Below are 18,586 nucleotides of genomic sequence, written 5' to 3'. Positions count from 1 at the left end.
CTCATCCTTCGGCTAACATCCACATTTGTGGTGACTTCAATGTCCACAATGTGGAATGGCTGACCCACTCGAACAGGACATGATGAGGGGAGGTTCTGTCATGATTTCACCATTGCCTATGACCTCACCCAGATTATTCACGAACCGACCTGTGTGCCCGATACTTTCAGTCAATATGCTAGCCTTCTAAACCTTTTCTCACAACTTCTCCTGAGCTATGTTCATGTTCCGTTCTGTCCCCTCTGGAATCTTCCGATCACTCGGTTGTATCAGTTAAGATAAAAACGAAATGCAATAAGTCTTCAGACATACCTCTCCACCGTACTGTATATTGATACTCTACGGCTGACTGGGATAGCTTCTGTACATTTATATTTGATCTACCCCTACATTCCATGTTTAAAAAGGATGTGTCCTCCATAGTATCAGACCTGACCGAATGGTTAATTGTAGGCATAGACCGATTCATACCATCTAAAAAATTCCAACAAAAACCTAACAACCAGCCATGGTTCTCCCCAGAATGTGCTGCTGCCATCACGCACAGAAATCACTTTTTCCATAGCTACCAACGTAATAGATGCACTGTGACTAGAGCTGCTTTCAGGATTGCCAGCAACCACTGTAAAAGAGTAATAAAAAATGCAAGAGAGCTATATGCTCAGTGTGTTAAATCCAAAGTAGCTGAGCAGCGACTTGGTTCCCACCAGTTTTGGCAAATAGCAAACAGGATCCTGAACGTTCTATCCCAACCAACATCATGGGCCTGAGGTCATCTCATCAGCAGCAGACAAGTCCAAACTATTTGTCAAGAACTTTGCAGCTAATTCTACCCTATGTGACGAAGGCCATCAACTCCCTGTATTTCCTCCTATAACAGACAACACACTATGCAACATACAAATATCTGTGCGTGAGGTCGCTAAGCTAATCAAGAACATTGATTCCAGTAAATCAACTGGCCCTGACAGCATTCCAATTATAGTGCTGAAAAAGCTTCAACCAGAACTTGCTCCCATACTTACAAAACTGTTTAAGCGTTGCCTTAAGGAGAAGTGCTTCCCAACACCATGGAAAACCTTATCAGCATGCCCTGTATTTAAGAATTCAGGTGATAAGTCATCTCCCTCTCAGTACAGACCAATAAGTCTCCTGTGTGTCATGAGTAAGTTGTTGGAATCCATATTAAATGGAGAAGTAGTCAACCACCTCAGCAGAAATAACTTTCTTAGTGACATACAATATAGTTTCCGTTCTGCAAGATCTACAGCAGATGTGCTTACGGTTATATCTCAAAGGATTAGCGAATCTCTCGACAAAGGCTTTCTTTTCTAGAGCAATTGCTCTTAACATATAAAAGGCCTTCGATGAGGTATGGCATAAAGGCCAACTTCACAAGATTTCCAGCTACGGTATAACTGGAAATGTTTTCTCAATCATTAAATCATTTCTCTCTGATAGGCTCATAAGAGTAGTGGTTGATGGGCAGAAATCAGAGGCCCTCAGTATTTATGCTGGAGTCCCTCAGGGGTCCATCCTGGGCTCAACTCTCTTCCTGATCTACATCAATGATCTCCCAAAGCACATACTTAAATCATTCGTTGACATCTATGCTGATGACACGACCATCTATGGCAGCACATCAAAGGCTGTAAATGACAAAGTTCTCTGATTCTCTCTCCTCTGATCTAGAGCGCGTGGTACAGTGGGGGAAGAGATGTCTGGTTACTTTTAATGCATCTAAAACCAAGCTCCTATCTTTACATCATAAATGCTCTGATCCCCATCTGGCATCAATTGAAATGGATAGCTCCCGACTAGGGGAAGCTCCATGTTTTGATAAGCTTCTGGGCTTGACCTTTACTCCTTACCTGAAATGGAACACGTACATCAAGTCTGTTGCCAAGGCCGCTGGAAAAATGGTAGGATCATTCTACCGCTCGAGAAGATATCTCACTACTAATGCAATTCTCTATCTGTATAAAAGCCAAGTACGTCCAAGGATGGAGTATTGTTGCCACATCTGGGCAGGAGCTGATAAAAACAGCCTATCCTGCCTTGACAGAGTACAAAATAGGCTTCGTGGCTTAGTGGGGATGCCCTTTTCTCTTCCCTGCAACCTCTCTCCCACAGAAGAGACGTTGCGAGCCTGTCTTTGTTTTATCATTACCTCCATGGCAAGTGCTCATCTGAGCTCCAATCTCTGGTCCCCCCTCGCCAATCTTTCACAAGCAGCACCTGTTTAGCTGAAACCACTGTCAAAAATTTTCCCCACTCTTTATCTGTGCCAAAACCAAAACATAGATTCCATGAACAAAGCTTCTTTCTTAGAAGTGCAGGCCTGTGGAACTCTGTTGCGTCTTCCTGTTTCCCACCTGACTACAACCTGGATGTCTTCAAGCCCAACATAAACAAATTCCTGATGAGCCGCCTCCCTAAGTAAGACACTTTATCAAATCTCAACACTAACGTACTGTACACGCAATAACCCTTATCCCTGCATAGCTTCTGGGCCTTGATAAGTGGTGACCACCTTGTAAAAAAAACAAAAAAAATATTTTGGCTCTTAAGTAGATTTTAACAAGGAAACCGAACACAATTATCAGATTTTTGGGTTTGTGTTACTATGCAGATAGATTCGAAAAAAAAAATGGTCAAAAATCAAAAGGATAACAAATAAACGTTACCAAAGGCAAGATAAGTTACTCTTTTACTTATCTGCAAAAGTTTTTAGTGGTTTTACTCACTTTAAAACATGGAATCTGTTCGAAAATCATACAGTGTTTATCGGTATATTTGAAAAAGCAAAATGGCGGTGTGCTCACTGTTGAATATGGTAAGTTTGGGAAAATGAGTTCAAACTAAATAATTACACAAAATACTGTTAGAAACCCACCGAATATGTGTCCGCCTATATCACGATAACCTATATATAAAATATTCTTATTAAAAAAAACAAACCCTTGTTATACTTTGTGACATATTTCCATTAAATGAATCGCAGGGGTAAACACAGACCCCATAAATTTATTATACTATCTGTCTTCAAACTGAAATATACTTATAAAAGTATTCTTATGCGCATCTATATCAAAAACCCTTGTAGAAGTTCTGTTTTTTAGTTTTTTTTATTTCCATTCTTTCGGGACTGTGTGCATACGCAGACCCCACAATTTTGATAACCCACACCTGTTCAAAATGTAACCTACCCATTTTTGATCCTTCATACCTCTTCTATCATTGTATGTGGTCAGTTTAGTATAATAGTAAACCATATAGGAGCCTATTCTTTGTAAGAAATTCTGCAGAAATAAGCAGGCTTCTCATTGGTTGGTTTGACTGCCCACGATTTTGTTTGAACCTATCAGATTGTTTGTTGTTACTAACTGCTGAGGATATTCTTGGCGTCAAATTTATCTTTGCAAATTACCAGTTTTGACACTGATAACAAGTTGAAATGGACGTATGAAACTCATTCGGGGCTTGTAGCCTCAAAATAACTTTGTCTCATTGAGATGTTTTTAGTGGCCTAATGTGGGGCGAAATGTTATTATCATTTGCAAACACCAATAGCCTTATGTTGGGCGAAATATTATTAATTGCACACTGTTGTGCTCTGTGAATCAATTGACTTTCATCATTACACCAAATAATGTCTCTCAGAGACAAAATTAAGGTTTACAGTTTGACCCGTAATTTGTCCGACATTCAGATGGTTATTCAGAGGGAACTCCATGAGGTTACCGGACTAGCAGCATTCATCTGGAAGGCATCACTTAACTCTTCAACCTGTTGCAGCGTTCTTCGTCAGCGGAGTTTTGTATTCAGCATTACTTGAAGATGAACTATTACCCTTGTAGAAGACTAGGATACAAATATCCTAAACTCATTACAAGAAAAAATAATGAAACGAATTGAATGAAGGAAACAAAGAACTCAAATGCTGGAATAAAATAAACATGTCGTTTATTTTCTGTTGAGAAATGAAAGTCTTGGGTGTACACGTGTTCATTAGGCCGTTGACGACTACGTGCGTGGAAGGAAAGGGGAATGCAATAGAGCAACACGAAGTGGCAAGCCAGCCTGTAGAAAGAGAGGGTTAAGCTCAGTAGAGAGTCACGCACATGTCTGTTTTGATGGATCAAAACGAAGGGGAGATAGAGTAAGAAAGAGTGAGAATGTCAATCCAGGTTACGGAGATAGAAAGCGTATAAAGTGTACGTACTGTCTGTTGGATTTTTGTCCCACATAGTAGCAAGTGGTGTGAGGTACGCACATGCGCATGCATGCCAAAAAGGCACGCTGTCGGTCCGTAGACTGTACAGCTTGAAAGATGGTCCTAAAAGGGTTGGAAACAGCTTGTCTCTTCCTTTTATAGGTGTTTCCGGTGTGTCTTTTGCGCATGTGTGGATTTCCTTTGAAAGGGGAAGTGACGTCGTCCATCTGTGCATGTTAGCGTGTGTGTGTATACACGCGAATGTGAGTGTATGTACACGAACATGAATATATGTACGTGTGTGGACGTGGGCGCGTATGTTTGTGTGCGCGTATGTATATGACAAGTAATATAGCTTGAGATGTGAATGCGTGTTTTTGTGTGAGACTAGAAAACGCTCGCACCCCCTTTCTGGGTGTTACTGGCCTAGTTTGGCAGATAGCCAAAGATTACACATCTTTTGCAATTTGGATCTTTTTACTTTAATAAAATTTACGTTGAAGTTTAAAAAGTGAGCCTGTTGTAATTTCTGATTGGTTTGCTTTCATTCTGCCAAGGGCAAAACCGCTGTGAGAGAATATCTCACATCTTGTACACACACACACACACACACACACACACACACACACACACACACACACACACACAGACGTTCAGCTTTATTATATAGATTAGACACTCTTTGATTTTATGATGTTTCTTGCAAAACAAAATATACCCTCTCTGAAAAACAGATAAAACTAGCTGATAAAATTTGAAAGCCTTCTTGGGAGCCAACCGCTTCAATATAATTCAAAAAATATACAATGAGAAGACACGGAATATTTTGTATATCCATAATATTTTGATGTACCTATTTTCAATGCTTCCCCACGGGACAGAGTTAGACACCAGGGTCGTTTTTTAACGTGGAGAAAAGGTACAAAAATAAAAATTGTCTCAGTCATGAAGGATTTCTCCTCCACTGAAAGAGAACGAGAAATGGAAGTGCCGCATCTGAAGAACAGATACTACACTTTGAGGTATTTATTTGCTCCCCCACTGAGCAAATTAGGCACAAGGCCGATTTTTAAAGTGAGGAGTGAAGGGGAAATGGGGACCAACTCCCCAGGGAGTAGGGGAGCTGGATAGTGACAATTGGTATGAAGGGTTGCCCCTACATTGACCAAGGTCTTATATGTGGGGTCACCCCCACATATCGTCTTTGCTTGCAGTATCTGCCGGAACAGATACTGCACTTTGATCTTTGCCAAAAGGCCTCGCAATATTTGATGTAGGTTAGAAAGTTAAAATTTTGTGATTTGTTTTTTGGAGTTATTTTTGTTTTGAATTAGTGGTTTTTAAAAATTTCAGAGGCAAAATTTAAAAATCTAGCGATTTTTTTTTTTAGAGATTTCCATTTCCTCATCTAGCGGGTTTTTAAAATCTCAGTTGGCAAAACTGATTATGTCTAATAGGAGAATGTCGCGAGTACATTGAAGACGAAATCTCCAGATCTAGCGGAAAAGCCGCTAAATAGGCAACAGTGGTGCTGCGCGCCCGCTAACGACAATACTAGAAACTACTGGATGATTACCTCCCCCTTGGCTTGCTTTTTACGCAAAGAGGAAAAGCTTTGTGCGTAATTTACACTTCGATAACAACAACAGCAAAAAAAAAAAAAAAAAATTAAAAAAAACACACAATGTCGAAAGCGTAAAAACTCCGTTCGCCGAACCTCTAAAAAATTAAGTTGGATTAAAATACAGAAACAAGAACAATTTATTCGTAAGAAAATCTGGATAATCGTCGCCACTTCTTCTTTTTCTATTTCACTTTGTTAAAGTCTTTTCAAAAACAAACATGGCGGCCACCCTTCTCCTCATGGAGAAGAATTAAAACATCGAATCGCGGTGTTTTTTTGCGATGAAATAATAACCGCTTTTTTCTACCCATTGCCATGGCCCTATTGAGCAGGTAAGACCCCAACCCACCCGTATATATATATATATATATATATATATATTATAGAATCATTTGTATAAAATGTTTTGTGATTATTAAAAATAAACGATACTGGTGCTGGTGCTCTTATTGAACCGTGATCAAGACTCCCACTTGGCCTTCGCGTCCAGATCAGAGTGTAGTATCTGTTCTTCAGATGCTGCAGCTGCTGCGCTTCAATTTTTTGTTCTCTCTCAGTGGAGGAGAAATCCTTCACGACTGAGGCAATTTTTTATTTCCGTTCCTTTCCTCCACATTAAAAAACGACCCTGGTGTCTAACTCTGTCCCGTGGGGAGACATTGTAAATAGGAACCGTGTTCAAATAATAACGTCAATATTTAGAAAGCCATTCTTAACATGGGGAGAGGAGGGTGTTTGGTGTTTATGTATTTTTAGTACAGCGTTATTTTTAAAGTTTTTTTTTTTTAGGTTGAATTCAAGTTCACGATATCTTTTTTTTTTTTTTTTGAGTATTTATGTGTTTTTGTTACCACACTGAAATAATAACGTTATTTCGAAAGCCATTCTTAACATGGGGAGGGGGTAAGTGTTTGGCAAATGTGTATTTAAACGGCGTAAATTATTTGACAGACAAAAAATTATTTATTTTTATATTTCAGCTCTAAAAACATAGTGTTTACCGATGTATTGGAAAATTTAAAATAGCGGCCGACTTTCTCTTTGAGGCGGTAAGTTTGGGAAAATGAGGTATAAATAATAATTTAAAAAAAAAAAAACAGTCAAAATACTGTTAAAAATCCGCCGAATATATGTCAGCCTATGTCACGGTAACATATATTGAGCGAGTTTCTAACAGTATTCTGTCTGGTTTTTTATTTATAACTCATTTTCCCAAACTTACTGCCTCAAAGAAAGAGTCAGCCGCTATTTTAAATTTTCCAATACATCGGTAAATACTGTATGGTTTTCGAGCTGAATAAACATGTTACATTAAATAAAAACACTAAAAACATATCCAGTTAGGTAGAAAAGTAGCTTATCTTGCCTTTGATAACATTTATTTGTTGTATATTTGTTTTGTGACAACTTTTTCGAATCTATGTGTGCAGTAAAACAAACCCGAAACATTTCCAATTAAACAGTTATGGATATATGTTCTCTTTCACTTTCTTTATTTACTTTTTTTCATAGTTCTTTCCGGAAGTTTAGTTTAATTTTTTTTGTTATTTATTACTAATTTCGGCCATAGTTTAAAATACTGATTTCTCCCTTGCATTTTAACGGCAGGTGCGTGAAATAAATGGCGTCTCCAGTTTCGGAGATAAAATGTAGAAGTTTCTTTAAAAAATATACAAAATTGTTACGGTAACATAAATATGGTGAGTTTGAGTTTCTAACATTATTTTGCATTATTATTCAGTTTCCAAACTTCACATATTTAACACTTAGCTCACCGCACGGCGCACGGCGCACCGCTAGCAGTGTCAGAAATTTCGTGAAAATAGCGAATAATTCCACCCCATCTTTCCAAGCTTATAACTCCTCGAAAAATGCAATTCAAGCCCTAATTTTTTTTTCAATTAAAGGAGCAAGGACCAAGATTTCATTAAAAAAAAAAAAAAAAAAAGTGTTTTTTTTTTTTAAAAAAGGTTTTAAACTTCGGACTTTACAGGTAAAATTCTACAAGAACAATATGTTTTTTTTTGTTTTAAATTTGAATATATTATGTATTGACCTTTTCTCTTCAATTTGTGAGTAAATAATTATGTACTTATGGGGGTCTAAATTAATTATTATTAGACATTTACAAAATGGGAGGCGTGAATTATTCGACCCCCTGTCTTTCCAAGCTTATAACTCATCGAAAAATGTAATTCAAGCCCTAATTTTTTTTTCAATTAAAGGAGCAAGGACCAAGGTTCCATTAAAAAAAAAAAAAAAGAAAAAACAAATAACGTGGTTTAAAAAAAAGGTTTTAAACTTCAAACTTTACAGGTAAAATTCTAAAAGAACACTGTCTTTTTTTTTTAAATTTGAATATATTATGTATTGACCTTTTCTCTTCAATTTGTGAGTAAATTAATTATTTACTTTCGGGTTACTAAATTAAGTATTTACTTTTTAATAGACACTTAAAAATTGGGATGGGGGGGGCGTGAATTTAAAAAAAAAAAACGTTTGTCTAAAATATTATATTCGATTTATTGGAAAGAACATAAAATTTCACACTGACCCTGAAAATATCGTAAAAATAGAATCAATAGAAAAATTTTGATAGATTTTTAATTGAAAAATATTGAGTTCGGAAAATTGAAAAATATTGAGTTCGGAAAATTCATTACTGTTTAAAAAAAAAAAAAAAAAATATTTCTATTACTTTTAAAACAACTGTAACAACCGCCAGGACCTGAGGTGTATCCGAATTTTTGTAGGAATTTTTGACACCCCTAACACGGAACTGCGAATACAATATAAAAATCTCGGAATTTCTCTGTTAAAAGTGGGTTATTTATTTTCTTTATGGATTATACTTCCAAAATAAACTATTACAGTTGTTTTAAAAGTAATAGAAATATTTTTATTTATTTATTTTTTTTAAACAGTAATGAATTTTCCGAACTCAATATTTTTCAATTTTTAAACTTTAAAAATTTATCAAAATTTTTCTATTGATTCTATTTTTACGATATTTTCAGGGTCAATGTGAAATTTTATGCTCTTTCCAATAAACCGAATATAATATTTTAGACAAACGTTTTTTTTAAATTCACGCCCCCCCCCCATTTTCAAGTGTCTATTAAAAAGTAAATAATTAATTTACTCACCAGTGTTATATATCACAAATTGAAGAAAAAAGGTCAATAAATAATATATTCAAATTTAAAAATAAGTGTTTTTTTTAGAAATTTACCTATATATTTCGAAGTTTAAAACCTTTTTTTTTTTTTTGTTTAACCACGTTGTTTGTTTTTTGTTTTTTTTTGTTTTTTTTTAATGAAACCTTGGTCCTTGCTCCTTTTAATTGAAAAAAGAATTAGGGCTTGAATTACATTTTTCGAGTAGTTATAAGCTTGGAAAGACAGGGGGTCGAATAATTCACACCTCCAATTTTGAAATGTCTATTAAAAAGTAAATAATTTACTCACCAAAGTGTTATATATCACAAATTGAAGAGAAAAGATCTACAAATAATATATTCAAATTTAAAACAAAAAGAAAAGTAGTGTTTTTTTTAGAAATTTACCTATAAAGTCCGAAGTTTAAAACCTTTTTAAAAAAAAAACACGTTATTTTTTAATGAAACCTTGGTCCTTGCTCCTTTTTTAATTGAAAAAAAAAAAAAAAAATTAGGGCTTGAATTACATTTTTCGAGGAGTTATAAGCTTGGAAAGATGGGGTGGAATTATTCACTATTTTTCACAAAATTTCTGACACACCTAGCTCACCGCCATTTGTCTTTTTCAAAATTTGAAGGGTCGCTGCTCAAAACAACGAAGTATTATAAAAAGGCTGACTGGGAAGCGTTCAGGAATCTCATTAGAGTTTGCCCTATGGAGAAATATCTTTTCTCTTCCCGCTGAACAGTGCGCAAATGAGACCACTGAATGGTTCAAAACGGCAATTGAAACACATTTTCCTCCATGGATATTCTATAGCAAGCCCCACTCTCTCCAATGGTTTACTTCTATTTGTGCAGCTGCCATTGCTCAAAGGCAGCATGCGTACCGCAGATTTAACTGACATAAGTCCAGTTCAAACAGACAGAAGTTTATAGAAGCTAGAAGTAATTGTAAGAGAGAAATAGTGATAGCTAAAAGAGAATATACTAAAGCCACCAGTAAAATCATCGAAGTACAGAAATTAGGAACCCGTGGTTTTGGAAAATCTTTTTTTTTTACACGATGGTTACCACTTATCAAGGCCCGGAAGCCACTCAAGGATAAGGGTTATTGAAAGTACAGTACGTTAGTGTGGAGATTTATTGAAGTGTTTACTTGAGGTGGCGGTTCATTAGGAATTTGTTTACGTTAGACTTGAAGACATCCAAGTTGTAGTCAGGTGGGAAGCAGGCAGACGGAACAGAGCTCCACAGGCGTGCAGTCCTAAGAAAGAAGCTTTGTTCATGGAGTCTACGTTTTGATTTAGGCACAGATAAAGAGGGGGGAAAATTTTGGACAGTGGATTCAGCTAGACGGGTGTTTTTCGTGAAAGATTGGCGAGAGGGGACCAGAGATTTAATATCTGCAACAGTGTAGTAAATAATGGGCAATCAACGATTCCCCCACTATCAAACAATCATGAGGTTGTTTGCACGGCAACCGAGAAGGCTAACATGTTTGCTAGTCGGTTTGCCTCAAAATCCAGATTGGACCCAGCAAACCACTCTCTCCCTGACTTTCCTTTGCGGACAGATGCCACACTAGATGATCTGAAAATCACTCCTTAGGTGCATGATATCATAAAAAACCTAAACACCTCAAAAGCATGTGGACCTGATCTCATCCCGGCTGTGCTATTAAAAAATGCTCCGCCGAGGCGATCAGCTAATCTCAACGCCACACACTGAGTTTCAACTTGACGCTCTGTGAATGTTAAGCTGAGAAGTTTGCAAGATGGGTGTTATGTCGTGGCAATCGGTGGTTGAGAAAGGTTTTACAATTGTTAAAAAGTCTTTTTATTCTGTTGATCGTCACTGTCATCGTTTTTGTAGTAAGAGTTCGATTCTAGAATGAATGAATAGTCAGTTTCAGCTAATGAGATTTTAGCGGAATGTGAGAAGGGAGAATTTATTATTTTCATATTGAGAAATAGAAGGATTATGTTATGATATGAGTATATGACCCAGTTAATAAGGGTGCAGCACATATCCTTCGAAAGTGTAAAGATCTTCCCAGTGATGACTGGGAACGGTAAGAGTACTGGGTATTTAGAGGGAAAAATACAAACTATTTCCTCTAAAGATGGTTGTGATTGTGATGATGGTGCTTTTAGGATGAAATGTAGGATTTTATTACAATAACAAAATGTGGCGTAAATGGTGTTCAAAAGTTACATAAGATGGTGGATAATAGTGTAGGCATAATACATCTGTTGCTGCAAACCTATGGTAATTTGGTCCGGAGGGTAATATATGCAATTAAAATATATATAGATGATGAAAGATGATGCTGTTGAATTTCCACAGATCCTACTAGTATAAAAATATTTAACAAAATAATTTTTTTTTTTAATGCCTATATAAAATTTCTTTTTTTTTTTACTTACAATACACTCATACTGATTTAGTGACCTTGCTCAAGGTCAGTTTGTAATTCAATTTCTAAAACTCATCGTACACATGCCTGCATGGATGACTTTAGGTAACATTCACCCAGGATCGGTTGAACTGGTTCCTTCCATAGAAGAAACTCCATCCCAGATGAATGTAAACTATGCATGATCATGCACAACAGCCAAGATAGTGATGGACAATCAGTCTTGGAACCAGTGATGAACGCTTGTGGGTGAAGCTACGTTTTGATGAGGTGTAACCACGTCTTCTGCGGGCGTCTCAGGCGTCTTTGTCAATCTTGAAGTGGTTTTGGAGCTATTGCTTATGGATGAACTTTCCTGGGTTGCAGTGTGTCATATGGTTGAACTAACAACATCTTTTTTTATAAAGAAGTTTAGTTAAGAGGCATAATCGTGCATCACATAATTTGGGCATTCAGTGCTCGATTGAACTCCAAACGATGGCCCCTCCCAGCTACTGTAAAACTTTCAAAATAAACACTCGTTTAGCTACAACCACTGCCAACAATTTCCCTCACCCTCAATCTGTGCCTAAATCTAAATGCAAATTCCGTGAACAACACATGATCGTCCGCAATGACCAAGATAGTGGTGGACAGCCAGTGTTAGAACCATTGATGAACACCTGCATCGGCTTTAATGGTGTGTAATCACATCTTCCACTGGCTTCCCGGGCATCTTCGTCAATCTTAGGATGGTTCTGGAGCTATTGTTTGTGGATTTATGAATGAACCTTCCTGGATTGTGATGCATAGTGTGGCCAAACTAACAAAGTCTCCTTTTTAAAAGAACTCGGTTAAGGGGTATAATCCTGCATAATATCCTGATTTGGGCATTAGGTGCTCAATTGAGGTTCGATGTATGGTTTCATCCACAAAACTTTCATAAGACACTCGTCTATTTACAACCACTGCCAACAATTTTCCTCACTTCCTATCTGTGCCTAAATCTAAATACAAATTCCATAAACAAAGCTTCTTTCCCTGCCCAGAACTGCCTGCATGTCAAACGCTGTTCCACTTTCCTGCTTCCCAGTTGAATACAACATAGTAGCCTTCAAATCCAATTTAAACAAGTTCTTGTTAAGCCGTCCCTATAAATAATCAAATTCTACCCAATTTACACCATTAACGCTTACTACACTATCATCTTACATTCTTACTATTATGTTATGCTGTAGTTCTTTGGATTTTAATCCTGTCGTCTATTTAATCTGTTAAATATTTTCAAGTTCTTGACAAATGTTTATAAGACAATTAGTTGTTTTGCAATTTATTTTCTATTCAATTCTTTCTCAATGTACTATGGAGAAAGAGAGAGAGATGAGGCGTGGTGGAGTGTTGGGGGTGACACAAAATGACAAATTGTTGTCTCTGTGCCCTTCTCTCTAAGTGACTCTTTTTCCTTGGTTGGCATTTGTATTTATTTACAAAAACTTTCGATAGGAATTTCATTTTTCCATGCTGCATTCCACTGGCCCTTATTGAAATTTGTCCGAGGCCAAATTTCAATATGACTGTTGTCAAAACTTGAAGAATGTTGAATTCAAAGTTTCTGCACACTTCTTTGAATTGTTATAATTTTTATGATATTTCTTAGTTTGAAGATGTCTCAATATTTACATGTATGCGTCCAGCTCCATATGCGTGTATGCACAACTAGCAATAATTCCGGTGTTGTCCAGAATACTATTCAACATTACATTTATTAACATTTAAGTAAAAAAAAAAAAATTGGCAGAGGCAGTATAGTTCAATCACTATATAACATGCATTCATGTATAACGAACATGAAATCCAAGATGGAGAAGTCATGATGCTGCACTGAACTCAAATATGCACCATTTTGAAGTTTCTCTTTTTGAATTTCTTCCATTGTTAAATTAAATTGTCCATTAACATAAATGTTTATTAAAAATTAATGAGTTAATCATTGAATTTATTTTGCCTATCTTCACGATTCAAGTTTCTGCTTAACTTCTTGTTGCCCCTCCCTATGTTAAGAATGGCAGTTATAAATAACTTGCCCGGTGGTAAAACACGAATGAAAAAATAGGACTTGGGTGCATCAGCCAGAAGCGAAACCAGAAGCAAAAATTTTGTAAGCAAAAAAAAAAATTTTTTTTTTTAAATGCCATGTGCTGGGCGCAAACTTGCATAATTTAAGTTTGTAAACGAACACGTTATCGATGCGTCCATGACGACATAGATGTTATGACGCTGCAAATTTATCTAACTCTAACCACCACTTCAAGCAAAGCAACATTTCTACATGAAATAATTGATAATTTTTTTCTGATTTTTCGATATTATGTGTCCGAGAAATTGCTCTTTTTAACAGTACCATGTTCATGCCACTTCAATGTGGATAACAAAAGTTTTTAACAGACATACAAATACACACAACTGAGATTTATATAATAGACTAGCGAGGGGTACCCGGCGTTGCCCGGGTGTTTGTAGGTGTGTGTGAAAAAAAACGTGCCCATGAAAAAAAAAGCCTTGACGACGCGCAGTTGGAAAATAGTAAAGTGTGAAAAAAAAACAAGTGCGCGTTTTTGATTGACGTGACGGCGATAGCTATTCAGCAGTTAGCATTTTGTGCGGGGCAGTTTTTAATGAGGTCAATAAATCGGTTTGTTTGTTTTTAAAAACCCGCTCCCTCGTCTCAAAATGAAAGCTACCGTCTTTTTTTTTTTTTTTTTACATAGGCGTCACCACTTATCAAGGCTGATAGGCCACTCAAGGATAAGGGTTAAAGAGTGTAGAGTAGTCAAAAAGACAATATAGTAATCGATAGTAATGGAAGTTCGGTAAATTTTTTAACTTAAGTGGAACGGCTCATCAGAAACTTGTTCACGTTGGACTTGAAGACAACCATATTATAGACAGCTGGAAAGCAGGAAAACGGAAGACAATTCCACAAGCGTGCAGTTCTAAGAAAGAAGCTTTGATCATGGAATCTATGTTTAGGTTTAGGTACAGATAAAGAGTGGGGAAAATTATTGATAATGTTTTCAGCTAGTCTAGTGTTTCTTGTGAAAGTTTGGCGAGGGGGGACCATAGATTGAAGCTCAGTCGAACACTTTCCATGAAAATAATGATAAAGCAAACTCGCAACATCTCTTCTGTGAGATAGAGGTTGCAGCGAAGAGAAAAGGACATCTCCCACCATGCCACGAAGTCTATTTTGAACCCTATCAAGGTAGGACAAGTCTTTTCTAGCAGTGCCTGCCCATATGTGGCAACAGTATTCCATCCTTGGACGTATCTGGCTCTTATATAGATAGAGAATTGCATCAGCAGTGAGATATCTACTGGATCGATAGAAGGATCCGACCATTTTTCCAGCGGCCTTGGCAACAGATTTGACGTACGTATTCCATTTAAGATCAGGAGTAAAGGTCAAGCCCAGAAACCTGTCAAAACTTGAGGCCTCCCCAAGACGAGAGGCATTCATTTTAATTGATGCCAGATGGGGATCAGAACGTTGATGATGTAAAGATAGAAGCTTGATTTTAGATGCATTAAAAGTAACCAGCCACTCCTTTCCCCATTGTACAACGTGATCAAGATCAGAGGAGAGAGAATCGGAGAGAACTTGGTTGTTTACTGTCTTAGATGTGCATAGATGGTAGTGTCGTCAGCTGATATGACGAAGTCAACATTGACCAAGCCACTGGCTCTGGGTCTGTGATTAGTCGAGTTTCGCTTTTTGTTCATACCGAAAACCGAATGTAACACATGCCAATGCGGGAAATGTCGAATAATTAATGTTTGAAAGTCAATAAAATTAAATAGACAGACGAGCTCCGTGGTTAACTGTGAGATATTACAATTTATAGATGATATAAAAAGTTTTAAGAAGTTGTGAACCGAGCGAGCGCTTCTCTGAAAGAAGCCTTTTGTGGACATCGAGGAAAAGCGTACATAGATACATACATACATACATTTTCACTTTTATATATACAGACTAGCGGGGGGTACCCGGCATTGCCCGGGTGTTTGGCGGTGTGTGTGGTTTTGGGTAAATAAAAAGAAAAATCGTTGGTTGTTTAAATAAAAAAAAAACGAAGCCTTGACGCACAGTTGGAAAATAGTAAAGTGTAAAAAAAACAAAAAAACAGGTGCCCGTTTTTGACGAGTTCTTGACGTGAACTTTAAGTGCAGGATAGTGTTTTATTTAACGCGGTCTGTTTTTTTTATACAAAAAGGCTTAATGCACATGCGGCGATGGTACGCGATAGCTATTCAGCAGTTAACATTTTCTGCGGGACAGTTTTTAATGAGGTCAATAAAACGGTTTGTTTGTTTTTAACTAACTTTGGAAAAAAACAGCTCCCTGTTTATGAGGGGGAGTGTCTCGTCTCGAAATGAAAGCAACTGATATGACGAAGCCGACATTGACCAAATGTTATATAGCTTTCTAGAGATCACTGGCCGTGGGCCAGTATTTCCAATTGAGTTTCGCTTTTTTTTTTATACCGAAAAACGAATGCAACATGAGCAGATCCGAAAATGAATAGAGATGACCACCGTTGGTAAGTCATAGATATTATCATTTAGACGTGATATAAAAAGTTTTAAAAATCCGCCGGAAAAAGCCTTTTGAAGACATACACAAAAAGCGAACACACATACACACATACATTTCCGCTTTTATATATATAGACTAGCCTGGGTGCCCGGCATTGCCTGGGTGTTTGGAGTGTGTGTTGAGAAAAAAAAAGTGGTAGTAGGCAGACAGGCTCGAACCTGTGCCGCGAAGGCGAAAAAAAAAGTGAAAGAAAATCTGACATCTTAGCCGATGTCTTCATGACACGACCGGAAGTCAAAAGCGTTGAAATTAACCGAAGTTAATCCAACGGTGAGAATGACTTGTTAAAATGTCAGCGAAAAAATCAACCCCTCCTTATACAAAACGGCAGAGTTTGTGGTGAAGGAATTAATGGTTTTGACCAATTTTTCGATATTTGTCATCCGAGACGTCAAGCTTCAAAATGATACCGATCTTGTCAGGATCCGTCGCCTCTGTCAAAAGTTTTTGCGAGGTATACAAACATACATACATACATTTAAACAGACAGATGAGATTTATATCATAGATAACCTCATTATTTAGAAAAAGCCCTTAACATAGGGAGTGGGGGGGGGGCTTCCTTCATCTATTCTGTATTTATGCGGCTACTCTCACTCTAAGTTGGTTCAACTGGTTTCCTCCGTGAAAGGAAGTGTCAAGGAATTTGAAATTCACAAGTAATCCCCAGTCGCTTGCATATTCCAAATAGGGAAATAAATGACGTTAGGTTTTTGCTGTTTTTGTAGGGAGGTGCTGGTGCTCTCTTACATGAAATGCCTAGAATTCATAAATGGTTACCCATCTGGTACTAGCTAGGCTCAACGTTTCTTAACTTCAGTGATCTAGCAGGAACCTGTATGTCAACATGATTGCGCAATATTATAATCGGATGATAACATATGCATCAAATCTGTTGCCAAGATTGCTGGAAAAATGATTGGATCATTCTACTACTTCAGAAGATATATCTCACTGCTGATGCAATCTTCTATCTATAAGAACCAGGTAGGCCCTAAAATGGAGTACTGTTGTCACATCTGGGAAGGAGCTGCTTGGTGCACTTTACCCAGCCTTGATAAAGTTCAAAACCGGCTTCAAAACCTAGTAGGTGATGCCCTTTCTTTCTTCCTTTCAACTCTTTCCCACAGAAGAGATATTGCGAGATTGTCTCTTCTCTATTTTCATGGTGAGTACTCATCTGAGTTCCAATCTATTGTTGCTCCCTTACCACACTTTCACAAAAAAAACTTTACTAGCTATAACCACTATCAATAATTTCCCCCACTCTCTATCTGCGCCTAAATTTAAATACAAATTCCATGAACAAAACTTCTTTACTAGAACTGCCAGCCTCTGGAACGCTATTCTATTGGTCTGCTTTCTGGACGATTATAATATGTGATTCTTCAAGTCCAATGTAAACAAGTTCTTGTTGAGCCATCCCATTAAATAATACGGATTCTATCCAATCTACACCATTAGCGATTACTAAACTATCACCTTACATACATGAACCCTTATCCTTGAGTGGCTTTCGGGCCTTAATAAGTAGTGACTCCTTTGTTTTTTAAAAAAAAAAAAATAAGATTATAAATTTAGCATGAGTGGTGGGAGAACATATTTTCCAGCATCTAGTAGGATGCCCCATCCCCAGCTTGAAAAAATTTAAAAAAAAAAAAAAAAAAAAATTGGAGAGAGAAAAAAAGATAGAAGCCATAAACACTAAAAACTCAAAAGTGTTCAACTCATTGATGCAACAAATTTCTTGCCACCAACATCCTAGTTGGTCCGACTTATTATGATGCCAATGTTATTAAGGAATCAAGCAAATTCTTTCCACGTTATTTATCTTCCTCCACACGATTATGATGTGACACAAGTGTCAGAAAGTTGGATTCGAAAAGCCAGCATCCCGTGGAAAAGCAGTCTGGCCTACTTTCACCTAACAATTTAATAAATAAAAGTGTAAAAATTCAATTAAAAACAAAACAGGAAGCATAGTAGAAACTTGAATTGTAAAGATAATTCTTATTTTAAACTGCCGCACCAACCATTATTGTCGTTCACAAAATTTACGATTTTGCGATTATATTAAATTTAAATGTCATCGACATTCATGATAACAATTATTAAGAATGATATGCAGTCCATATGCCTTTAAATGGAATTGCGTTGCTTCTACAGAATTTGAACCATACACACCTGATTTTTGCTGAAGCAGATTCACATAAAAAGCTGGAAGGACAAGAATCAAACTGAGGCGTTGGCAAATGGTCAAATTTAAAAACAAAACAAAAAACAAACACTGTATTCTTCTTTAGAAAGGATTTATTTCGGCCAAAAGGTAAACAATGAAACCACTTGCTTGTCCAGAATTTTTCACCCACCCATACTCAGAATAAAAAAAACAAAAATAAAAAATCTGTATTATATATGAACCCATGATGAAAAAAAAAACAGATTCCAAAAATCGCATAGATTGATTAGTTTTATTTTTAAATCAGAAAATAATTTTTAAGTGATTAATGCGAAAATGTAGGCCTTAAAACCAAAAT

The 18,586-nt window shown here is 36.8% G+C and overlaps 1 protein-coding gene across 2 annotated transcripts in view; it reads left to right on the top strand.

Moving 5' to 3' along the window:
• Positions 1-5,772: 5,772 nt before the first annotated feature.
• Positions 5,773-18,586, top strand: part of LOC145241569 (uncharacterized) — a 60,021-nt gene continuing 47,207 nt past the window's right edge. The window contains exon 1 of one of the 2 annotated variants that reach the window (XM_080104640.1): positions 5,773-6,172. In XM_080104640.1, the coding sequence (XP_079960766.1) occupies positions 6,156-6,172 (17 nt within the window). In that variant the 5' untranslated portion in view covers positions 5,773-6,155. The remainder of the gene's footprint in view (positions 6,173-18,586) is intronic. The other variant, XM_080104641.1, reaches the window with a different exon arrangement.

The sequence above is a fragment of the Euprymna scolopes genome, chromosome 20 (genome assembly GCF_053919585.1).
Source record: "Euprymna scolopes isolate OS-2025 chromosome 20, ASM5391958v1, whole genome shotgun sequence".
In the NCBI taxonomy this organism is placed as follows: Eukaryota; Metazoa; Mollusca; class Cephalopoda; order Sepiida; family Sepiolidae; genus Euprymna; species Euprymna scolopes.
This window is presented reverse-complemented; position numbering and strand designations above follow the sequence as displayed.